This window comes from Astatotilapia calliptera, chromosome 1 (assembly GCF_964374335.1).
Source record: "Astatotilapia calliptera chromosome 1, fAstCal68.1, whole genome shotgun sequence".
Classification (NCBI taxonomy): domain Eukaryota; kingdom Metazoa; phylum Chordata; class Actinopteri; order Cichliformes; family Cichlidae; genus Astatotilapia; species Astatotilapia calliptera.
Genome location: NC_137422.1, coordinates 7,675,856 through 7,702,647, shown reverse-complemented (window position 1 = coordinate 7,702,647; position 26,792 = coordinate 7,675,856). Strand labels below are relative to the sequence as shown.

The 26,792-nt window shown below is 39.9% G+C and overlaps 1 protein-coding gene across 2 annotated transcripts in view; it reads right to left on the bottom strand.

Annotated features, from left to right (window-relative positions):
- The window catches only part of mpped2a (metallophosphoesterase domain containing 2a), an 81,055-nt gene that overhangs the window by 38,925 nt on the left and 15,338 nt on the right, over window positions 1-26,792 (bottom strand). For both annotated transcript variants that reach the window (XM_026177666.2, XM_026177658.2), the window contains 2 exons: window positions 13,271-13,452; window positions 4,891-5,116 (listed from right to left, as the gene is read on the bottom strand). In XM_026177666.2, the coding sequence (XP_026033451.1) occupies window positions 4,891-5,116; window positions 13,271-13,452 (408 nt within the window). The remainder of the gene's footprint in view (window positions 1-4,890; window positions 5,117-13,270; window positions 13,453-26,792) is intronic.

Here is a 26,792-nt window from a genome sequence, read left to right as displayed (position 1 = left end):
AACTAAATACTGATAAAATGAAATAAAAGGATTGAATGAATTATAATTCATAGCTCAATCTTTAAATCTTTCATTCTAAAATAAGTCCGGTAAAGAAACCGAAGTGAGGAAGAAAAGCTAAGAAAGGTTTGTGGCTAGAAAAAGGCCGACAGGGTCTAAGGGCAGAATTTAAATACCTCTGCTTTACATGCTGACTTGTAAATACTATGAAGTACATAAAACCTGTACAGTGGTTCTAAAAATCACAGAGCTTGCAGAAGGCCAAGATGTTATAGCCTCTCAGTAAAGCACAGACTTATGTTACAAATTTACCTCCCAAACTCCTACAGCTAGTTAACCAACACACATCAACTATAACTATTAATAATGATTTTCACCTGTAGGGGTTAGGAGTACGTGAGATGGTAAAAGTAAAAAAAACAAAAAAACTTGATGTCAGAGTCAATCAGAGGCAGAGTGAGGGGGGTGATCTCAGAATATCAGTGGGAAAAATAACAGTTCACAGAGAGTTCACTTCTCTTTGGAGCTGCATGATAGCGAGGAGTTTGCATCTCTGCTCATCTCTCAATACATTTTTTCCCCCCTCACTAATAAAACGAGCAGCACGGGAGACACATCAAAAATCTGGGGCATTTTTTCCTTCATAGCTGGTTTTCAGATACTCTAGCGGAATTAATTGACCGATCCAAGTTGCCAGCAAAAATTTACCCCATAATTAAGCAACCACAAAGCTATGTCAGTGGTGAAGCTCGACCTTTTTCAAATCCACCTTTATCCCTGAAGAGCTGAGTTCAGAACAAACTTTACTTCTCAGTTTAAGGAGATTAGAAACTTGAATCCATTTGTGTGGGAATATTACTTAATTAAAAAACAGATAGCTGCTCTTCAGTCATTGATCCAAATATTTTCACTGCAAATGGAAACCTAATGACCTGCTGCAGACAAATAGAAAACGGATTATGCTGTCGTAGAATCTCATTTTCATGAATAAGACCTGCACAGTTACCATGGCTGGTAACTGTGCAGGGGCGGCTCTAGCAAAGTTTAGCCAGGGGGGCATTAACAGGAAAAGGGGGCACAAAGACATACTTTTCTTTCTTATTCTCATTTAAAATGTCTAGCTTTTAATAAATAATTATCTGAATCTTACACTGAAAGTTTTAATCTGATGTAAAATGTATAGAAGTCCATTACTGTATAGTAAATATTAAGTAGGGATGGGTATCAAAACCCAGTTCTTGTTGAGAACCGGTTCCCACTGTTTCAATTCCTTGGAATTGTTTTCCATTTTTGCAAACGATTCCCTTATCGATTCCAGTCGCCCCGAATGACGTCACCATGTTGCAGAGCGTCATTTACCTGGCAGGAAACATGGCGGCTCAAACGCTCAAAAGTTTGGCTATACTTTACGAGAACGGATGACAACAGGGCAACTTGCAATACTGTAAAGTAGATATTTCATTTAAGGGAGGAAACACTACGAATATGCAAAAGCATTTGCTCACAAAACACGCGATAACCTTAAATGAATGTCGTGTTTTTAATTCCGCTCCGGACTCGTGAATCTCAACCCAGCCTTATTACAAAACCTACCATTACTGTGCATTTAGGTGACCATGATGAGAGAGAAAGACAGAGTCTGGCTGGCGCTCGCTGGCAGTTGTCGCTGCAGTCTACCGGTAGCGTCTCCTTTCAGGCCAGGCCTTCAAAGTGAAAACAATCAGCTCTTTCATCTTACATGCAGAGAGTGGTAAGTGGACTCAAAAACTAAAAATCAGGTTTTTCTTCTCGGAGCAAACAAGCTTTTGAAAACAGAAGTTCAAATCACAAGAAACATCCAGACTGCCTTTCGATCATTTTTTGTACCCGTCGTTAACAATACATATATTTTAACTAGACAAGGCTGCTGCAGCAATAATAATAATAATAATAATTATTATTACATTTCACGTGTTTTTAAAATAGGTCACTGGGGATATGAACAAATGAACTATTTATTAGCATATATGGGAAAACTGCAATATCTAAAAGGCATGATTTTCTGAAAAAGGCTAGTGGCATTTATCATGAGACTAAAAGTTGCCCCACACACACACACACACACACACACACACACACACACACCACAAACTGTATTTTCAGGGACATTTAACTCATTCACTGCCAATGGCTGGCAGTTAAACCCATTGACTCATTCACTGCAATTGACGGCTATAGACGTCAATGGCAGTGAATGAGTTAAGAAAATGAATGAAAACAGATGCTCATTAAAACAATTTCTCTGGTTAAACCACCCAAAACTGGAGAGGTTAGTTCAGACAATACAAGGACAACCTGCAGTGGTAGAAAATGTTCACTGCTCAGACATGTAATTATCTAAAATCTGGAAAATAGTGACAAATAAAGATTGATAAATAGCACTTCAATTCAATTCTGTTTTATTTGTATAGGGCCAAACTACAACAACAGTTGCCTAAAGGACCTTTTTTATGCAAATTAAAGATTGGAATAATACAGAGAAAAACCAACAATCGAGACAACCCACTTGGCAACAGTGGGAAGGAAAAACTCCCTTTTAACAAGAAGAAACCCGTTAAAGCAGGAGGTGGTTTAGGGAGGGCAGCTAGCTGCTGAAAATGGTTGGGTGTGAAGGAAGGTTGCAGAAGAGAGCCAGAAGCACAGTGTTAATTTCTTTACAGTGAGTACTTTCAAATTGCTTGTGCACCTTCAGCTTTTTACTCTGTAACAACCTGAACAGGACATTTAGAAAAAAAAACCCATTTTCTTTGCAAAGATCTTTATTGTGGCTCTGACTGCTTTGATGGATGTTCAGGTTTGAATATTCATTTCACATCAGGTTTTCACTCACGTAAACATAATCAACTTGCTTTTAAAGCAGTAGCAGCAGCAGCAGCTTAGAGGACGACTGAACCCCGAGCCGCATTTATCAGGTGGTTGTTACACGCTACATTTCCTGAGTGATGCTGTCGGGTCCCGGCCTGTAGCAGCAGACCGCTGAAGGCTCGGAGGGGCTCGGCCACCCAGGCGGCGAGATGGCGAGCTGTTGATGAAGTGAGGGGTCACTGCAGGGCTAAGTGAGACCTCACACTGGACAAGGAGTCCAGACCTCAGGCCACGGTGGCATATGGGTGTGAAGGAGTTGAGGAAGCTGAGCAGGAGTAGGTGTGGGGGGGGAGGCCAAGCTGTCCACTCGGCCTCTCACGAGACCCCCAGCTGTCACAACAGACATTTACCAGGCCTCACACTAAACACCCACCAGGGAGAAGGGGAGGGGTAGCATCCTTCCCCTTTCAAACAGAGGGATGGAATAGAGGAAGGACGGAGGGGAGAAAAAAAAAAAAAAGAGTGTAATCTCATCTTCCTGCTCCTGTGATGTCTGAGGAATGCTGCGTTTTGCCCCCGCCTCTTCCCTGCCACTCTCCTCTGCCACTTCTGAAGCCAGGCTGCAAACCTGCTAATTATAGCCGCTAAAGGATGAACGTGTGACCTCAATAGTTATTTTAGGTCTGCTGTGCAAAGAGAGCAGAGACAGTCACAGCAGGACAGGGAAAGCTCCAGCCTAAACTGTCACACAGCAAGACACACAGCTGCAGTGCAGGCGGGCCAAGGTCAGACTGCAAGACTGTTCAGATACTGGGAGATGACAGCAGCTCACACTGAGCTACAGAGGTTTCTTTCTATTTGGCTTATCAAGCAAAGGCAAATGGATCAGATAGCTCAATAAAAAGGACCTTAAGACACAGGATACTGGCAAAGAAGGAGCAGTGGTCCAAGATCACCAGGACAAAACTGCAGCTTCTGGGATTCATTAGATTTAATTTGATAATTTGTTTTAATTTAAGACTAAAATAATTAGTTAATTATCAGATTAACAGATACAGACACATATGGACATTTCTATGGAGTGAATCACTGAAAAAATAACTCAAGGGTGGATGAGTGTGGCGATGTTTTAAGCAGAGATGACCGATGGTTAGATTTACTGCAGGTTGTACGTTATGGGGCTGCTTTCATATAGATGTACATTTAATATAGCATATATTAAATATATTTGCTTTACCATTCGGCTTAATCAGGTTTTATGTATGGTTTGTGTGTTTTAAGTTTCACCTTCCTAAAAGATCTCCTCCAGAGAACTATAAATTCTTAAAATCAATTAGCGAATGGATGATAGCATTCTTTAAAAATATGAAATATAAGTATTAAAATAAAACACGCACATAACAAATCCTTATCTGGTGTGGATTTCTACTTCCATGGTGCAAAAATCCATGCTTTATATGAATATTTATAAAAAAAAAATACGGGACAGTGTAATGCTACTACTAAGTACAACAGTAGATTCAGCAGTAATCTCAGGAGAGTTTTCTTCATCCTCAACTCTTTGCGCACACACTTCTCACTGTAAGAAGAACTCCCCTCTGCAGTCGTCTGCTGAATGAACGCCTCTCACACCATCTCCGTACCCAACGTGCTCCCCTTCCAGCATTACTCCCACACCTGAGAGGCTATTCACAGCGTCCTGGTACCACACGTATCACTTAACCCTGTGTCAAAACACCGGTGTAACATAAGCACGAGGTGCAGGCGAAGGTCCTGAGCTCATAAAGGAATGTGCGTTCTGGGAATAACGCTCTGCATGTACGAGAGGCCCCTTGCTGTGAGCGTGCAGCAGACTACAGAGTTACTGCAGCGAGTAGCTGGAAAGCAGCCAGAAACTGACAGACTTGGAGAAGGCATACTGTCACCTCAGGGATCCACAGCACGATGAGACAGAAACGTGACTCAGCGGTTATGCTGGGCAGACAGTGAGGAGAGCAGTTTTAGTCATTAAAAAAAAAAAAACAAGTAAACAGGTGGCACTCTTACCATGGTGTCCCGTATATCCGGAATCCCTTTATGGTGACGTCTGAGTCCTGCAGGTACACACAGTTTGTGAGCAGCGACTGGACATTGTCAAAGTCCTCTGGTTTGAGCTTCGACACTGAGGGGAATCGGTAGTAATCCTGCTTGACCAGCTCAGCCATAAAGTCCTTATCGAAGGTCAGCTCATGGTTCCCCGCGATTACTACCTTAAACTCATACGGTAGGCCACCTAGAAGATAGAAGAGAAGCCAGGGAGAGGATGGTGAGCTGAAGTCCCAAATCCACACATAAATCTACACACTAAGCTCTGGTTGGAATTGTTTTCGGGGGCTCGATAGGCAAGACTGCCTTCCTCAGACATTTTTAGCACTTCCGAAACACTAAGTGTAGTGATATGGGACTTTTGTGGTATATTTTTGACCAAAAAAATTAAGAAATAGTGAGATAGATCTCTCAGAGTTTTGCTTATTATAGCAAGTTGGACGTTAGAGCTAAAACTCTAATAATGACCTTAGTCTTTTTATTCCTGTAGATGCAATCTAAAGAGAGCCTCTTATCCTCTAACATCACTGGTCGACAGCATTATAGTGTCAAAAGTAAAAACTTAAAGAGACCTAAAGGTCAGAGTATGGATAACATTTAAATTGATCTGATCCTTTGAAATTGATTTGTTGTGCATTTCTGTACAGATCTTTGTCAAAGGCTTTAATATCCTGTGTCCTTCAGTTGCAGATCTGTTATGAGCACAATACGTGATTCAGCCTTAATATTATTCTTCTGCCAAAGCAGAGGCTGAGAAACATCAAGGTTTATACACAAACCACTAAACCAAGTTTCGAGAAACTTGCAGGAGAGGTGGAGGCCAAACAAAGCGAGAACTCATTAACTTTTGATGCTGATCTGGATCACTTTCTTTAAAACTAGCTTTGCTGCTCTCCTAGTGCCCCTCTGCAATATTAAATCAATGAGAAATGAAAGAAACATTAAAAAAGTTCACTTAAACTGAGAAAAGTTTAAACCTTTTTTCTTTTGACCAAATTTCTTTTTTTTAATTCATGGGAGTTATACAAACATGGCATACACCAAGGCTTGGCACGTTATTTGTGTACCCTGCCTTAGAGTTTGCCCTCCAGTCCCTAGATCGAATAAGGTGTTCTGAGTCAAATCAGATTTAGCAGTTTTTTTAAAGGCTGTTAATTTATCTATATCGAGCAGTTTAAGGCTGAACAGCATTTTATAAAAAAATCACACAGTAGCTGTATGTATTTTCCACCTACTCCCTCTCTACAGAAACAGCAGTTTATCCCAATAGTTTGTATATAAAGAATACACTCCCTCAATCGCTCCCTGTATACCTAACCCTGAGTACAGATCAGGGCTGGAAAGAAACTCAGATAATTGGAGGGAAAAATACCCTCAATTCAGACAGTCAAAGAGGTTACAACCACAGCTGACGGCTCAGTTTGACCCCAACAGACTACCGTCTATCTCTGTAGATGCCAGGCAGCTGGAAAAGGCATGAACCTGAACTAAATAGCGAAGAACATCTATTACAATTCTCATCCCCTCATCTTTCAACTTCTGCTGTGCCCTTTTCGCTCTCCTCTGTCGAGGTGATTTGTCCTGGTACCCCTTCGCCATCAAGAAACTGACTTACTACTTTATTCCAGCCGACTGAGCACTCAACAAAAGGGCCTGGCCTTCATCACCCTTCGACTCACTCTCTATATTTCTCTTCCCCCCCCCCTCCTGGATTCTGTGTTTTAGGCTTCCTGGTGCTCTTGCTCCAGTCCTCCTTCCTTTGTCTTCTTGAATGCCCTGCGGAATATGTATAGACTAATATGCAGGCTCATTTTGTATAGTCAGTTGAGAAAAAGCCATGAGAAGAATGAGCTCTGAGGGAGCGGTAGTACTCTGCCGCCCCCAAACACAACTGTTAAAACACACAATCTGACCACAGCTAATGATTTTTGTTTTAAAATAACAGATTAACCTCCTGGGATTTTCTTGAATTATCTAAAAACTGTTTGGTCTACAAAATGTTAGACAATGTTTCTTTAGCCAAAAAGTCTTTCAACAAGTTTCATTGTTTAGTTACACCAACCTCCAAAATCCAAACATTTTATGCTCAGTATCAAATAAAAAAAAAAGCAGACGTGCGAGTCTAAGCTAATGCATGTTTGGCATTTCTGCTTAACAAATTATACAAATTATAAATCAATTATTAACATCCTTCCAGATTAATTTTCAATCATTTCCAAGCGCATTCTGTCAGGTATTGGATCTACTTCAGTGGGAAGGTTTGGATAAAATGAATACTGACTTGTTGGTATGCTAATGAATTCATCCTGATTACTTAAGTACATTTCTTAACACACGCTGCCACACTTGCTGGCTGTCATGCCATATAGTTCTGTCAAAGAGTGACTGTTCATACCTGGTACTGTAGTGGCCTTCTGCAACAAGGTACGAGTCTGGTTTTTGTTTCATAATGCATACACAATTTAACAAGCTGTGAACGTTAATATATGGAACTTCAAAAGAAAAGGAGTTGTGTAATTGCAGATGTTACACAGTCTAAATATGAGATGAAACACACACAAAAATGACACTAAACGGATGATTGTGCAGCCAGCATCCCTTGGTTGTCCAGATGAAGACAGAGGTTTGTATTCAAGCAGGTTTAAGCTGACTTTAGGAGATCTGCTAAACATGCTCAGTAACAAAAATGGTAGAAATTCAGTGTGTCTAACACTACAGTGCTATTACAGTTTTATAAGTGAGATGTCTATATCCATCTATAAAAACGGAGTTTGACAGGAAGGTAGGTGATCCCGGTTTTGTGTAAAATGCTTTTCTGTGCTTTGTTTTAAGTGTTGCCATTTATAGAGGAATGCTGTGATGCAAGCGAAGAGGATAAATTGAATAAAATGCTGAATAAAAAGTCCAATAAAGAGTATTTATTGACTAAAATTGGTTTGGATTCATAACGGAAAGTGGAAGAAAAAAAAATTGAGCATATTGCTCAATTTCTGCAGAGGCAAAGACCAAAACTGGAACTAAAACTAATAGAAAGTGAATGCAAGAGAATAAAAATTCAATCAAAAGACATCAGCTCAAGACAAACAAAAAGTCTGCCACATCCAGCTCAAGTGTCTGTGTGTGTGTGTGTGTGTGTGTGTGTGTGTGTGTGTGTGTGCGTGCGTGCGTGCATGTCTGGAAAAGAGTGTGTGTGTTCTCTAATACTGGAAATGAAAGAATCATGGCTCCCCGGTCTATAGGTTTCATTCCCGCTGCTCTAAATTAGCTCTCGATGCATCTCGGGATCATAAATTCCAGTGTAAACTTAAATGAGAGCGCCGTCTCTCAGTCCCCCAGCACTCTAACTGGATCACGCATCCATTTGTACGCTCACACAAAACCCAAAGCGAATCATCCGACACCAGGCAGGGAAAATCTGGGGAAAACATAATTACCACCAAACTCAGTCTCCATTACTCCACTGGGAATTTCTACTGCTTTTTATTGCTACCGTGATACATCTAACAGAGTCCTGATGCTGTGATACACCTGGATTTATTTTTCATTCTTCACCGACAGCCAGAGGTATGAAGGAGAGTACAAAGATCAAAACAAAACTCTGAAGAAAACGAAGCACTGAAATGTTTTGTCATACCTCTCAAAGAGGCAGACGAGACATTTAAGACGACATCTGCACATTAAAAACATTTCATTTAGAAAGTGTTTTCCACAGTGCAACACTAAAAATACACACTTTGCCAGGGTTGAATAGGAGTTTAATAAATCATCCTTTTGTCTGTTTCTATAAATTCATCCCTTAAGACATGCAGAGTAATCAAGCTATGCAATTTTATTTAAAAACCTATTTTAATTAGAGCCGAAACAAAAAATATACCCCTATTTAACAAAACAAACATTCACTCATTAGTCAGTATCTAGATATTTAAATATCAGGGTTTCAGCTCAGAGTTGGCCTATGTCAGTAAACATGACCGGCAAGAATACACTCCAGTGTTCTGCCTTCCTACTAAGAAGCCAAAGGAAAAAGATATATAAAACCCACCGACCTCATTAACATTATTTACCTACTTACTTCCATATATTTTGAGATGAATTTAGTCATTTTTGATCATGCTACTCCCTTTCATAGTTTGTCTCTTCAACTGTCACCGTGTGTGTGTGTGTGTGTGTGTGTGTGAGCTGGAGGGTAGAGCAGTGTGTAGTCAGTGAGGTAAGACATGGAGAAGAGAAAATAGTGAATAGAGATGATGACAATCCAGCATCAAAAGCTTCCCAGCAACTGTTAATTACTAGAAAACAAACAATGGACTGACATCATTGAACCCCAGTGTCTGATTGCAGTGGAGCTTGTCCTAACTATAGCCTCGCTGACCTACTCGTAGATACGGTCTATATGGAAAGAATTCACTGTGGTTCACTCGTTCCACACAGCGTCATGTTACAACCTTATTCCAAAATGGATTAAATTCAGTTTTCACCACAAAATCCTACACACAATATCCTATAATGACAAGGTGAAAGAAGTGTCTTTGAAATTCCTACAAATTAAAAAAAAAAAAATAATAATAAAATAAAATAAAGAGGTGCATGAGTAGGGATGGGAATGAAGAAGAATTTAGCGATTCGAATTGCATTAGCAATATGACTTATCAATTCGATTCCTTATTGATTTTCACTGGGTTCTCTTTGAATCTCCACCGTTGGTAGAGAACAAAACAGAGCAAAGAAACCAAACACAAAAAAACAAACAAATGAAAGCATTTATCCTGTGATCGTTGGAGGGAAAAAAACATTAATGAATGCTAATGATGCTATGTGTGTGCTGGAGGCGTAAAATGTGGATATTTTACATCTCTAAGATGATGACCTCAAATGCTGTTTAGCAGGGGGGGAAAAGCACAACTGAGAAAAACTGGAGAGGTTTCGGTTTTTTTGTTTGTTTATTTGCAGCTTGATTAGGTAATTGAGGTGATTGTACGTTTTTAAGTTGGGCCAAATGATTTATTCTTTACCCACACACACACACACACACACACACACACACACACACACACACACACACACACACACACACACACACACACTACAGAGCAGCTTGGGAGCAGCTTAAAGTAGGAGATCAGAGTCAATGCTCAGCCATCAGACAGTCCGGGTCAGGGAGATCTTGCTTCTCAGCATCGATCTCCAATGATCTCCTCCAAGAGGCCAAACAGCAGTCGATGGCCCGGACAAACTGCTGTCTCCTCTGTAGTGTGAGAGGAGCAGATAGATGAGGCGGCACAGACTTTTCCAAAAAAAAAAAAAAAAAAAAAAAAAAAGCTGCACACCTACAACAAATTCCTCCTCCATCACAGAAAATCTGTTCAGATTTATCTGATGAGACCTCTGTTTTTCCCCAGTTTCAGCTTCAATAATGCTTTGTACCATTAAGATACCTACCTGCAGGACGCCGCTTCTGCCCAATAATTAAACTGTGTTACGCAACTGTGTTGACCTGGCAAACATTCCATACATTTTAATCTGGATCGTTCACCCTGAGAAACACTGAAAACAATTACTGAACTGCTGTGCCTGACAAATGTAAAAGACGGTCTAGTCTCCTGGTCTCACTTTCACTCTCTGAAACTCTGCTACATCAACAAGGTCCAAAGGTGACCTTTAAGCCAATATCAAACCTTTGACAAGTACTTGGTTCACATTCATTCGAAGCTGTTAGCCATGTAAAGCTAACAGCAGAAATGAAAGAGCCACAAGATAAATAAACTACATTTCTCTCATTGTGGAGGCTGCAGAGACCTGTGTGTCATCTGAAGAGCAAATGATAAATATGATTAAAAAAAGAAAAAATAATACAGCACAATCAAATAGTTTCCATTTTAAATTTAATTATGTAAAAGTGTAACGATGCCGAAAACTAAATTCATTTATTTAAAGGTTTTTTCCAACAAGCAGCTAGACTACCCCATTGCCATTTTCTACCTCTTCCACTCTACATCAGTCATTTGAGTTGGAGGACCAGGTGTATAGTCTGCAGACACACAGTCTTCTATGAGGCATTAGCAGGCAGGGTGCTCCCAACTACACAAAGTCATTTTCCACTTTGCTCTGCATCGATTCCCCATTATGGCCAATATCTCTGTTTTCACTCTGGATGAACAAAGCGCACAACCACGTCTGCACACGCAGACACACACGCAGACACACACGCACTGACTGTCCGCGTTGATGGACAACCTCCTGGTGGGGCCAGGTGCTGTTTAAGGGGGAAAGAAAAGGGACGTGTAAAAGCCAGCATTAGTGTCTGTTCTTTTTTTTGGTATGAGTGCATGTATGATGTGTGTGTGTGTGTGTGTGTGTGTGTGTGTGTGTGTGTGTGTGTGTGTGTGTGTGTGTGTGTGTGTGTGCGTGCGCGCGCGCGCGCATTTCAGGGTAATTAAGGGCAAAGCACCTGAGAGTACTTTAAAGAGTCAAGCTGGCAAAGTGGGCGTACTACTGTGACTGACAACCAATCACATTCAGAATTCATAAAGCTGAAAATGCAGACTTTAAAGGTTTAAATGTGTTCTATCAGCTCTGACCAACTTTTAACGTTTGCAGCAGGTTTTGAACTTTCAACACTCACATTCAGCCTTTCACATTGTAGTTTGAACTGTTTAAGATGCGTCTCAGTGTAGAAAGTCCTCTCTCCTCTACTCTTCATCATGTCTAGCAATATTTTATGTATGTATATGTATATATATATATATATATATATATATATATACACACCAAGGTAAAAAAAAAATCTTAGTGTGGACTGACACAGTGACAGGAAAGTAACCCTGGTCCATAAAAATATTTGCAATGTATCTGCAGTCATGTGTTACATGTTACATGGAGTATAAGAGCAGTAGGCTGTGAACTCAACAAGACTGTGTATTAGGAGTGAAATGAAAATGCCTTTTCAGCCAAACTCTATTAAAAATGAATTAAAAAGTGGATACAGAGTGTTGGAGAAGTGGATCATGCTGCAGGAAAGGGCTGAGAAGTTTCTGTAAACTAGATTTTTATTTGGCTGTGAAAATTGGGTCAGTGCTAGAATCCACTGTAAATGCAGTGAAAGCAGACTGACTGCAGCCCCTGTCATCTTTGGAGAGGCACAACTTTGACAGCCACCTTTCAACTCTACAGGGGGGCAAAGTGTTTGAAACTCAAAACACAGATTTCGAGGAGTACTACTTCAAAAGGTTTACAAGCTAAAGGTTTCCACTCTGAAAATATGAAAATAAGTCGTGACAGGTTCATAAATCAACTTTAAAAAAAAATAATCAATGTTTATTCTCTAAAATTAAACGTTGTTTTCGTTACAGTTAAATAACACCACCACCAATGCCACATGTTCAACATTTTCCATTTTCCATCCACTTTTCAGCACACAGATCAAACTACTGAAATCAACGATATGCGCTGATTGAACACAAAGTGAGTTGTTTTTTTTTTGCTGATGAACTGATTTTGCAGGCCATGTTTATTAAACCCCTCCGGCCAGAAATATTATGTAGGGCTTGACAACATCGTGAATTGTCTCTGTGCGACAGTTCAGAACATAAGAGCTTGTGAGGGACTTCGTCAAACAATTTCCTTCAGCAGTCTTCACTCTACATGCTCAGGGACTGCAATCAAAGTTTAAAGATTCTTTCAGCTGCTCAGCTTGAGCCCCCTCCTGGTCTTGAACCAGGGAGACCAGGGGGTGTGTGAACGTGTAAGCCACACAGTCATAAAGCTTAAAGGTTAAATGTAATTTCAGGACACTGTTCTGGCTGATCAACAGACAAATGCAAACAGTTAAAACTAAAGAAAAAAATAATTCAAAATCCTGAAGTACTATAGCCCAGTCTAGTTAGTGGTACCTACTGATTTAGAGTGTGAGAGGCACAGGCATGGAGCATGTGTGCTTCTACTGAGTGAAACATGTCTATAACATGGGGCCAAAAATGGTTTCATGGGTCCACAAACAAAGCACTGGCTAACGGTTCTGAAACCACACAACTTGGAAAACACATACACACATGAAAGCTAAAGATTTACCTACAGCATGGGGCCAGAGGGAGAGGTGAAAGGTTAACTGATCCAGGGTGTTAGGTCAAAGGGGTTAAACTGGACACTTTAGCACAGCAGTTGGGGCTAAACAGAGGGGAGGCGGAGGGGTTCATTGTGTTGTCTGGTTAACAGTTAAACATGCTTCAGGCCCTGCCTCCTGCTCTTTAGAGACTTTGCATTTGTACGTGTTTGTGTGAGAGAGAAAAACAATGCATGGATCTAGAACAGCTGTACTGAGCATGTGGGTTAAGTAGTTCAGTACCTAGCCAGTCGTTGAACTTCTTAACTTCAGAGGGCAGGCCCAGCTCAGTGAAGTCACCCATGTGCAACAGCACATCGCCATAGGGCATCTGGATGCCATCTGTACGCGAGTGTGTGTCTGAAACACACACAAACCTGGTGTGTCCCGCTGGCTTGGGAGTGTCATACGGAATAGGGTCCACCCTGAAAAAGACAGAGAGAAAGTTGTCGTCACTAAAGCTGCATTACATGACTGACTGGGACCTGAGTAGCTCTTTTTCAGTAACTGAATTAATTACCAAAGACTATTTAGTGATTAATTAGAGTCAGTATATTGATCGCAGTACAATCTCAGTGTGTGGCTGTTGTCACAAATGGTGATTTGATACATTTTGCCACCATTTGTGACAATAGCTACATACTGAGATTGTTTGAAGACACTTTACCGTCTATTAAAAAAATAATAATAATTGAATTGTCTGTAGGACCTGAGCTTCGACTTTCTCAAGAAATTTCTATTTACCGTGTCATTAACAAAAAATTAAAAATAATGAAATTGAAAGTAGTCAAACCTGATTTTTATTTATTCAATTTCCAATTTTGAAAATGACCATCTGAAAATCTTCTCCCCGTTTGTGATAAAATATAAAGTATCCTCAAAACAAGACTTTTGATTTTTTTAAAAGAAGAAAATATATACTAATTTCACAGCAGCTTTTAGAAGGGACACAGCAGAAAATAGGACGCTTAAAAAGATCATTTGTTGTGCAAAATAAATTACACGGCTCACAGGATAATGCATGTAGCAGAGTAAAATCCATCTCAAAGAAAAGAGGGGACATTACAAGAGCACCGAAAAAAACAAAGAAAAAAAAAAACAAAAAAAGTGTAGTGTGGACTGGAAAACAACCAGTTTGCTGTGGCTGATTTCGGCACATAGTGAGGGCAATAGCTGTTTTGTGGCATCAGATTGGCTAAAGAGATGGTGAATTAAGGCATTTCTGTGTCCTTTCTATCCATTATCTAAAGAAAAATCACTTAGACCCAAGTCTGGCTGAAAAGTAACTCCTTTATTTAGCATTTTGTTTGTTATAAGCACTTGTGTTAAAAGGAAAGAAAAACCTGTATTTTTTTCCTGACAGGAGGGAAAAAAAATCTTGTCTATAATTGAGGTCTACAATGTGCAATCCTCCACCACTCTGGCACTAGACCATTATTTCATTAGAAGGGATGTCACTCCGTCGACAACATCAGACACATAATCAACACTGCAATCTCCAACCTGACAAGTATGCATGTGCACACACACACAAACACACACACAGAGTTAAACTTGCATGTGTGCACAAACGTGTCGTGGAAACAGCCAGAGAAGCAGATGAAATCAAAAGGTTTCAGACTGGAGGAAACGCCATTAAAGGAGATGGAGAAAATAGGCACTTTTGCACAAAAGAACATCTTATCTGGTCTGTGTGTGTGTGCGGCTGTACTTGTGTGTTCACATTTTCACGTTTTTTTTCTGTGCCACACAGATCAGAATATTAGACGTGGCCAGCCAACAGACAGCCTGGATACTGGTGCTGCTCCCTTTTTAAAACACTTTTTGTTGAGTTAAAATGTCGCAGGATTGTGTTAATAGTAAGACAATGGTGAACAAGCTGGTCACTGTCTGTGACAAACATCTCTAGTGTGCAGTCTGCTGTCGGTCTGATTCCAGAAACCCTCTCTTAGCCTCCGTCAATGTCAATTCTCACCCTCAAAGGAAAACCTTACGTATGCACAGCATTCAACCTCCAAAACATTACAAATACCACTCTTCAAAAAGACGCGACTTCATTTAGTGGCTTGATCATACCCATCAGTGACCCCTACATAGAAGTGCTATGTTGTGATTTAGAGTATAATTTTTTAAATCAAAAGCCAAAGAAAAAAGGTGCAAATATATTTTCACCAATATGATTTTAAAAAATCAATACATGAAAGAATGACTAACTCACTGAATAGCAAAAATCATTCAAAAGTCATATTCATTGCTTTGTAGCACTGACCATAAAAGGCCTCGCACATTCAGAAATGCTTTGATAGAAACAGAAAAGTTAAATCCAGCTGACAAACTTTTATCATCTCAACATGTCTGCATCTCCATGTAGAACAACTGTTTGTTGTTGTTGACTCTACAAAACTACATGAACTCAATGTACTGCAAAAAATATGCTTAAACACTGACTGACATGCCAACGTCGCTGTGCACTAGGGATGGGTATCGAAACCCGGTTCTTGTTGAGAACCGGTTCCCACTGTTTCAATTCCTTGGAATTGTTTGCCACTTTTGCAAACGATTCCCTTATCGATTTCAGTCGCCCCGAATGACGTCACCCACGTTGCGGAGCGTCATTTACCTGGCAGGAAACATGGTACCTAAGCGGCTCAAAGGCTCAAAAGTTTGGCTATACTTTACGAGAACGGATGACAACGGGGCAACTTCCAAAGTAGATATTTCATTTAAGGGAGGAAACACTACGAATATGCAAAAAACACACGATGACCTTAAATGAATGTCGTGTTTTTAATTCCGCTCCGGACTCGTGAAACCCAGCAGCAGCGGTAACGTTTGCACGTCCTCTCCCGTTAATGCGGCAGGTAAATAATAAACAACAGTGCATATTATGTTAGCGCGATCTGCCTTATTACAAAACCTGCCATTACTGTGCATTTAGATAACCATGATGAGAGAGACAGGCAGAGTCTGGCTGGCTCAGATGCTGGCAGTTGTCGCTGCAGTCTACCGGTAGCGTCTCCTTTCAGGCCAGGATAGACGAATGTCACGAGCAGTGACTAAGTTTGTGGTAAAAGGCTTGCACCCATTTGCCACAGCAGATGCCCCTATTTTGAGTGAATGTGTTTAATTGTAGGCAGGGACATTACTGGATATTCTTGTGTAATTGCTACAGAATAATTTATGTTATACTTTGTTATTGTTACAGAAGAATATTTATTTTATTATTGTACATTTACAATTTTTTTCCTGGGGACCCTGTGACACCCCATTGAAGAGCCATAGGCTCTGGATCTCTTAAGATCTCACTGTTGGGTTTGTAAGGCCACGTTACTCCTAAATTTCTATCTTGTTCAAAGAGAAGATATAAAACAAAGTTCTAAGCTATTCGACCTTAGTGTTCTCCTTTTTTAAAAAGAATCGATAAGAGAATCGATAAAGAATCGAATCGTTAAACAGAATCGAAAATGGAATCGGAATCGTGAAAATCTTATCAATACCCATCCCTACTGTGCACTACATAAAAAACCCCTCGATTTTCAGACAGGAAAGCTTACAGATTCCCACCATTTATCAGCTGTTTACAGGTTGTGAGGTTTGCAGACCCCAGCCAACAGCCCCCCCCCCCCCCCCCCAAAAACAAACAAACAAACAAACAAACAAAACTAACAGAAAAAGCAGAAAATGAAATGGGTCCTGAAATCCAAGACGACACTGGTAACCATAGCGCTGCATTGTTTGAACGTGTTAGATAAATGAAGGCACGCATACTTTAGCAGAATAATAAATACTTTTACAAGTAAACCACTGTGCAGTATTTCATCTGATAAAGCTCTAAAATCATGGATCTGTGACTCTTACAAAACTAACAATACCTGAAACAAACTTTCCCTTCACTTACCTTCTCTTTTGTTCTTAAATACAAAGGCAGAGCTATGCCATTCACACCCAATACCAATAATCTAAGAGCAACTTTGAGAAAAGACCTCTTCAGTTAATATATTGTTCCTTTTTAATTTTTAGATCTTTAATGTACATTGCAGTGTAGGGCTGGGCGATATATCGAGTTTAAAAAAAAATTGATATATTTTTATACGAGATATGAGATGTGACAATATCGTTTATATCGATATAGTATAAGTTACGTAATTATACTCGTGGAGCCGCAAGTTTGCCTGTCTTTCATCCACTTTTGTCTCTACGCAACGTTATTTGGCCTCGCCTCCCCCTTCCCCATAGTGATGGGATTTCCGGCTCTTTTTAAAGAACTGGCTCTTTCTGTTCGGCTCACTAAAAAGAGCCGGCTCTTTCGGCTCTGAACCGGCTCTTCAGGTTGTTTTGTTGCTTTAATTAATTTATTATTAACAATAATATAAAATTATGCACAAAAGGAATTACTAATGTAAAAAAAAAAGTGGTTTTATTTATATATGTTTATATATAAATATATGCGGTGGCCCCTAGAGACAAAACACGTACAAACTCCAAAAAGCACGTACAAACTCCAAAACACATTTCTAGCATGAACTGAACTTCCAAAACAGAGCTACCTAGATCACTTAAATTACACAATTGAAAGCATGAAAGCATATGTGTATTGTTTGTGTATTTATACACAGGCATTCATATATAGTCAAATTAAAAAAAAAAAAAAGTTCATTTACCTGTTACTACCACACACCAAATCCGGTCGTTGGTACTTGCTGGCTTGTGTAGCCACTAGGTAACAAAAGTTCAACACTGCCCCTAACATCCTGGAGCATTTATGTTATCTTTTGTACGTGCTTCAGAGTTTGTACGTGTTTTGGAGTTTTTACGTGTTTTCACATGTTTTGGAGTTTGTGCGTGTTATGGAGTTTGTGCGTGCTTCAGAGTTTTTACGTGCTTCAGGGTTTGTACGCAGTGTTGCCAACTCCTCAGCAAGGAAAATCGCTATTGGTTGTCCTAAAAGTCACTAGAAGTCGCTAAATGACATCATCGCCTAATTTGCATAAGCAGATTAGCATGACCAAATCTAATCTAATCTACGCGTTGTTGGAGAGAGAAATAACATCGTGGAAGAGACATAAAGTGAGTAAAAAACGTCCTAAATGCATTTAGAGTTTATTTAGAACTACAAATTAAATTTCTTTTAGCAATTATTGGTTTTTTTTAATGTCACAATTCCAACCCTGCTCCTTTACCCGGGCTTGGACCGGCAAAAGTGACCCGAAATAGGCACTCTGGTGGAGTTACTTTGTGTGTGTGTGTTTATAAGTAGTTTTAAACCTTGTGATCCACAAAACAGCATAAGAGTAAAAGAGTAAAAGAAGAATTGACTGCGTTACAGCACCCGCTGCTTGTTGAGAGTAAAAGCGATACGCACGTTCACGTCTTTTTTTAGCGACTTTTTTTTTTTTTAGAAAACTCGGGGTCTGAAATCTCGCTAAATATAGCGACAAAGTCACTAAGTTGGCAACACTGGCTGCACGGCCTAAAATCATTTCATTTTCTCAAAAGTTGACAGTGCGCCTTATGTATGAATTCTGGTTGTGCTTGATGACCGCGAACCGATTTTATGTGGTAGACGGCGCTCAGAACTCTGTCAAAAAATGTTTTGGTACGACGGAGCTGCACCGCTTGATGGATTGTCGGAGCATTACGGCTGCCGAGGAGCCTCGCGGAGTAATACGTACTGTGCTTCAACGTAATATTACCGTACTGTGTGTGTATAAGAACCATAAATGGCGCCTGTTCAGCGACGTGGTTACAAAGAGGATTTCAAACTCCAGGCTGTCAATGACGCAGTAGAACTTGGGAACAGAGCAGCTGTAAAATCTGTCTGTCTTTGTTATCATGCTCAGCATCTTTTAGTTTACATTTTGACAGCACAATTGTGAGCGTTTTGTTATGCACAAAAACAACATTGTTTTCTTTTATTTATGGAGCATTATTATTTAATAAATGCTCATAATTTATTTTTGAGTAATGTTTTCATGTACATCTATCCTGTATGTTAATAAAAGTGCCTGTGTGACATCTGGGACACAGCTTTGACTAAGAACTCTCTTTTTGTTTTTACTTTATGGCTTTAAAAAAAATATCGAGATATATATTGTGTATCGCCATCCAGCTAAAAAAATATCGAGTCCTATCAGTCCTATCCCAGTGCCTGATTCTGGTCTACTGACTACAGTCTGACCAGTTGCTTGTGTCCGCAGTATTCAACCAGAAATCTGAATCTAGCCTTCGACTTACATTTTCTTGCATGTCCTTTGCACTCAGTCAGCATTTGCTATTTGTTGCTTCTGTCCCTTCTTCCACTGCCTCAGCTGGGAGACCTCAGCTTTGCTCTGATACACTGTAGCATATGAAGTGCCTCAGTTATCCAGGCAGACCTCGACTGCATATTAAACACACTGAACAAATTAAAAAGTAGCCACAGAGTTAATGATATTTACTATTGACTGTGTGCAGTAAATGAGTCTCTCTACTCCTTACACACACACACACACACACACACACACACTCACACACACACACAAACAAAAAACAAACAAAACCAGCAAAGTAGCGTGTACATTTGACTGTAGCAGCTGATTAGATTTGGTGCTCTGTGGTACCTGGGCGGCATGCAGCTTTACAGGATTGGACAGTTCTCGTCATGGAGAAAGGACAAATGCCGAACCACATGGGATGACAAAAATACACACACACACACACACACACACACACACACACACACACACACACACACACACACACACACAAAAGCATTGATATTAAAACAAAGCCAGAAGAAAAACAACCTCCCCTTTCCTTTGAGATTTAATCCGCCCAGAGAATGTAAGTAAATACCAGCAGCCCCTATCAATTAGAGCAGGCCCAGGCCAAGAAACCTTCATGACAGTAATGCATTGGTCTCACATACACACGCACACCGAAAGAGAGAGAGAGTGCGCCCCTGTCTTTCCTGTTAACATATGACTGTATAACAATCCAGAGGTTCATTAGTAATGTATACAGGAGTTCAGGAGTTCAGCGGTGCAGCAGAGGCCTCTGATCTATTGTAAACGGAGACAGCGAAAATGAAAAAGTCTTCCTGTGCTCCAGAAGCAGGTAAAAGAATATTCTCCAGTGACAGACTGAACTGTGTTAGCATGAAGGTTTGTGTTAACATGTCTGAGCTTCGGTGTGACATCAGAGGGAAGACTGTGGAAGGGGGTGGGGGGGGGAAGAAAAAGAAAAAAAAGAATGGTGGGGGGAGAGGAGAAATGCTAATGCACTTGGGGAGGGCAGGAGCACACTTTGAAATCCGCCATGACACTGGAGCTGACACAAAACCGAGCTTTGCGGCTGCAGAAATATCTCGGCGATGAAGAAATGCCTGTGATCCTTCAGCTGGGAAACCGAAGGGCATTAACTCTGTTCACCTATGGCTGCAACACATTACTAATGTCAATTTAAAGAAATCCAACTACACTGCTGCAACAGTTTTTATTCTTACTGTCATGCCCTTATTGTGTCTTTAATTACAAAATTTGCAGATGACTATAAATAATCTACATTTTGGAACTGAAAAGCTCTTCTCTCTAACAAAACAACAGCTTGTTTTTTCTTTCTTCCCTGCTTTATTTAAAAAAAAAAAATTAAAAAAAGTTAAGTATCTCTTCTAAAGTCATTTATTCATGTCACACAATGCAGCAGATTGAAATTTGACAAGGACTTTGTAAATTAATCACTTCAATATCATGATGTGATTATTAACATTAGAGTCTGGAGTAATATAAAACCCTCACATAAATACCGCGCTCACAATAGCAGCATTAAAGTCACAAGCTGGAGGTGCTTTGCAGAGAGGAAAACTGAACAAAGTAAATGTGAAGCGCAGCTAAAGCGTGGACCTTATACAGTTCTTGCTCACATGTGTCATTGCAGAAGAGTGCAACTGTGAGGAAAAACAACTGTGTGGGAGAGACCAAAGGAGGAAAGGAGAAGTGCTCTCTGATGTCTGTAGGAGGACATTCGTTTGACTGAGCGCACTTGGCTCCGTGGCCTTTTGAAAAAACACACAAGCAAACGGGGTCAAAGTGCTGCCTGAGCTCGCTCCTCTTAACTCGGTGGAGATAAGAAGGTCGCCATCTCTGTCACTCTCCTGGCTCGCTGAGCTCTTTAAGGAGTCCACATAATCATTATGATTGATTGCATTTCTTCCATTTTCATTTTTTCTTAGTGGAGAAAACCCCCCCCCCCCCCACAGATCTCTAGTGTGTGCTGCACAGCACAAAGAGCCGGTTACATTTAAATCCTGCTGTCCAACACAAACAGATGACTTCATGTATACAATCTAAAGGAGAAAACAACAAAACCAGGAGTCACTGCAGAACTGTAACCTCCCAAATATTGCAACCGTGAAAGTCATTATTTTATCAAAGAAACTAGAGTACAAAGACAAAAGAGAGATAGGTGAGCCTGAAGATCCCAAGACTCTTAGAGACACCATAGTCTGAGAGTTTATTGCCTCTTTCTCAAATGTCTGAGCTCTGACAGCAGGGATTGTATTGTTTTACTCTGGAAATCTGTGCGTGTTCGTAATGATGACAAAATGTGTTCCTAATAGGATACACCTACTATAGCAAGTGACACAAAGGCAGTTCTGAGTAAGAATGGCATTAATATGAAGTCAGAGATCAAAGATGGGTAAAGTCTGAGCAATCATTTGCGCTCTGACTGATCTGCTTGTAAATGTTTTTTTGTAGCCTAAGTTTTAAAAGCTTGTCCAAATGTTTTTGCGGTCGTCTTTATAAGCCATTTAGTTACAGTTTGTCACAAATGTTCATTCATGTTTTTGAAACCTTAGACCCCTTTCTTCAAAATTCCTAATCACAAAGTCCAACTTCCAATTTGGGTTTGAACAAAAACCCCTGACCCTTCTGGCAAAAACCGCACGAATGGCATGAAAACAGTGTTATCCATGCTCAAAACCACACAGTAGTGTTTTAGATCACACAGAGCCAGTCAAAAATAATAACAGTACAGTGTTCAGAACACAAAACCCAGATCTTTCCAACCACATGTGGCTCTTGTGTAATTCTGCAAAAGCTACAAAAATGGGATGCAAAAACAGAAACAGGACCCACCACTGCCACCCCCATCTCAAATTTTGCTTTTTATTCTTATTATAAGTGTTGCATTGAAACATCACAATACAGTAAAGACTACTATGGACGCTACAGATGACCTGTTTAGGCCAGGTTGTTCATTTTGCTCTACTTCCTTTATTTACAGACCAATCACAATAAAGCACACAGTAAATGTTTATATTTAATACATACTGGATATCCGACAAGACTTATGAAACATGAAGTAGGACTATTTACCGTCCTTACTTTTAGTATGAATCAAGTAAACATTATGTTGTAGGTGAAAAATGTGAAAGGAGGCACTCATCGTCCAAGTTTCCCAGAATATATTTTTCCCCTCTTTCTTTTCATGTGGTTCATCATTCATATACAAAAACATGGTCTATCACAGGTGCTCAAATTTCATCTGTTATTACTGTTCTTGATCTGGCTCTTCCTCATCTTCCTCCTCTGCTTCTCAAATTGCTCCCACCTATTGACCTTCAGCTCACCCTCACTGGTGTATAATGGTCAACTGACATCATTAACAGCAAGAGTGAACAAAGTGTGCTTTGGAAATGACATCTGTGCTTTAGTTGTTTTTAACTTCTTTCTCACTGTTATTGTTTTAAAAAAAGAAAAAAAAAAAGGCCAAATAAATTCTGCAAATTATTTCTAACGTGGTGAAAACTGTTAAAGATTTTGCCAAAAGAGTGACTGATTCAATAAACTGGCTGTGGACACTGATAATGGGCTTCGGAGAATAGAAGAGAGTGTTTTAGTAGTTTAGAAAATCTGTAATTATCCTCTTCCAATAGGAGTGCTCCGACATTTGAAATAAACTTTATGCCATTTTTAGGGATAATGCAATGTGATTAAACATAAATACACAGAATTAAGCTGATTTCTCACTAGAAAGAAGAAAAACATCTATGCAAGATATTCAAAATCATAACAACTGAGCTTCTGTTTTTCTTTGTCACACACTTACCGGTTAACACAGTTACCATAGTTACCGTGGTTAAATTCCCAATTGCTAGGCGTTACCGTTTCGAATTTTAATCATCATTAAAACCATGTTTGACTGTCACGCTTCTAATAAGTCACGGTAATCGCTCTCCAAGCTCCACTGAAGTTAGCAGCAGTCTTCCAGATGCCACTACGCAGGCGCAGCTACAGAAAGACGCGAGTAGACAGAAGCACTGCAGGGAATTTTGTCAGTCTTTTCAACATTTTTAATGTATTTTTAACACCATCAGTGACTGTTGTGACTAATCAGTTTTAATCTACTGAGATTTTATGATTTTGGACTTGTATACAAGAATAAACATTATGTAGGGCTGCTCGATTATGGCAAAAATGATAATCATGATTATTTTCACTGAAATTGAGATCTCGATTATTTGACGATATTTATTTAACCCTTTAAGACCTACTATAGAACCAAGTCCGCCAGAGCTTATATTATATTTTTACATGCTGTAGTGCCATTTGTGGGAGCATTTCAAGTTGCTATACAACTGTTATAGCCCATATTTTAATAATATGTATGCATTAAGTCCATAGTAACTACATTAATTGCAAAAAAGTGCAATAAACTACAAAAAAATTGAAAATCGTTTTTTGTATTTTTTACATATATTTCTACTTGGAGAAATTTAAGAGGTTTATCCCTCAAAGCTTTAAATACAAAAAAGTTGCAAAAAATAGTTTACAACAACAGGAAATTTATTTTGATTGTCTTCATAGTTTTATTTTGGAGATACACCAATTTTTATATACTGCAGGAAAAACGAAAAAACAATCCTATGATGCAAATTTGCAAAGAAAACAGCAGGTGCATCAAAATAAACTATTTCCAGCAGTGCAATTCGAGTTCTAAGCATCCCAGAAACTATTCAGAAAAGTCAAACATGACCAGTATAGGCTTTCAAGGCCTACAAGTAAAAAACTACAATTTCCGCGAAAATGACGTCACTTCCGGTTTCGGCCAGGAAATGGCGGACATGCGACAGTTCGCGCTGACATCTGTTTCACTGTGGGAAGTGTTACGAACAGCTGATCGGATCGGCAAAGCGTGTTTCTGGAATATTATGTTTTTGTTCCTGCAAGCGCTTTTTATGCAAGGAAACCGAGACCGAGGACAAGCTGATGGCATAAGATGTAAGTACAACTCCTCTGGTTTCATATGCAAAACAAATTATTGCGCTAGCTTACACAGTTCAGGTTCTACAGGGATTTAAAAAATAGTTACACAAAACGGAGCATGCTGCTCTGACCGGCTTTAAAGGGTTAACAATGACATTCTCCAGCTCCACTGTGACCCTTAGTTGGATAAGCGGTTAAGAAGATGGATAAATAAATGGATGAACTTCACTTAGCAAGTTAGTCTAGCAAAGAATGAGCATGCCTGAAATCTGAAAACCACAGGTATCAATATGGTGCAATAGGCTTTGATTTGGGATCTGCTCCACACCAGCAAAGCTAATGACATCTGAGCTGTCCCCTTGTTTCCGTCTCAGCTGCCCATATATTTTATACCTGCTACCACCTGCTACCAAAGGATTAGCCTCTTCCTGTTTCTTAGTTGTTAATGGAGTTGTCCCATTAATCAATGGAGACCACCAGTGGAGTGGAGTTATCTAAAACCTCCAGGGTCAAAAGGAAAATGTGGAAATAGTCTGCAAATTAACCGAAACTTGTCAGCCTATCCATACATGATACAGAGGATCACGACTTGTATACTCAGTGATTCACTGACCAGCTGAAAGACGCATCTCATGTCCGCTTGACTCTAAAATATTTATTTTAATATTTGTTTTAACTGATTAAACGTGTATACTCAGTGCTAAAATGTTCCCATGTGACATCAAAATTAAAATAAGCAAATAGACTTTTCAGGATATCTTGCTTCAAGTGCTGGGGAAATCTGTAGGAAACAGGAAGAGGGCAGAGGTTTGCGGTACAGAACCACATTAAAGGGGAAACTGCAGGATTGAATTACTGTCTGAAAATGTTATGTCCGATTCTGGTACTACTAAAAAGATGTTTCCAATAATCAATTAGCTGTTAATTTGAAAAGGTATCAGCAATTTATATTAACCACTCAAGCAAAAGGCTAAAGCTCTGATTGGGTTCAGTTTCTCAAACATTAATTTGTCATTTCAAGAAAACATTTTTACCTTTTTTTTTTTTTACATAATTTTTTTCTGTTGCAGCCCATAACGCTTTCCAAGAAGAAGAACCAACTGAAAACAACGTGATGTTTACACTGGTTTATTAGTGAGTATCATGCCGTTGGTCACAAAAGTTGTTTTGATTGTAAACTGAGCAGTGTGCGGTAGAACGACATAAGAAAAAAAATCATAGCAGCTGACAAATGATAATGCACTTCATTTTTTTTAGAATATAAAGAGAAATTTGATTACGTGTCGACTTTGCAAAAAGAAATGGAAAGCTCAGGCAAACAATGAAACTGGAGACAACAACAAGACTACTTTTTCACCACTCTCAAACTCCCTTTATCGCCCTTTCAGGAGAAACATCAACACACAATGCTCCCCATTTCCTCTGTCTATAACCTCTGCATCAGCTCCCCTCCCCCTGCTGTAAGAGTCGCACACAAACACACCGCTCACTCATCCACACTGCAATACCATTTCTCTGAGAGGAGCACTGAGCGCCTCTCTTATCTTCTGCGTTTCAGCTGTCTGCGTTAATTCAATAAACTTCAGAGGAACAAAATGAACACAGGAATAATGGAGAAAGGGGCGCTGGTGGTGGGGGGTGCACAACTGAGCAGAGAAGAGAGGCAAAGGTGGGAGACGAGAAAACGGGAAAAATCCAAGAGGGGGCAAAGCACAAACAGAACGTGCATTTATGAAATAGTTAAGAAAAAAAATGAAAACACACAAGTATATTAGTAAAAATATTCAAATCAGAATTGATTTTCAAGAATGGTGAAATGTGGCCTTATGCTTTGATGCTCCCCCCCCTACTTCATTTGTTCAGCTAGTGTGTGTCCTCCTTATCCCTCCCTTAATGGCTGAGTAGAGCACACAAAGCCTGCACTGGAATATCAGCGCTGGAGAAACCTTCCGGCACTGCGCTGAGAAATAAATTGCTTCTGCTAATGCCCCTTTCATTATGGCACAGCCCTTAATTGTGCTGCTGACAGTCTGCCTGGCTGCAGGGCTGATGGGAGAAAAGGCTGAGGAGACGGTCATGACGTGGTCCCCGGGGCCAAACACCAACCAGCAGACTGCGGGGAGAATAAAGTAGTGGAGCTGCGTGTTCACCTGGACAGACAACATGGGACCAAGTCTGTATTAAAAAGTGACTTTTAATATAACAAGATTATTCCAAAGACTAAGAGCAGAGCTGGTTTTAAGGTCTCATTTAGAATACATATGTATGTATTTAAAGCGCCAAGAATTTTTTAGGATTTATAGGATAGAGTTTGATCTCCGAAACAACTGTGGTACCAACCAGAACTATTAAAAACCACAGCCTAGCCATGCAGATCTGATTGGCTTCATACCCAGTTACCCAGTTATCTTACCCAGTTAAGAGCCATATATCATTTCCTTCCTTAAGAATTTTTGCAGCTTCGTTCAGTTGAAAAATACCATAACGCGCGCACACACACACACACACACACACACACA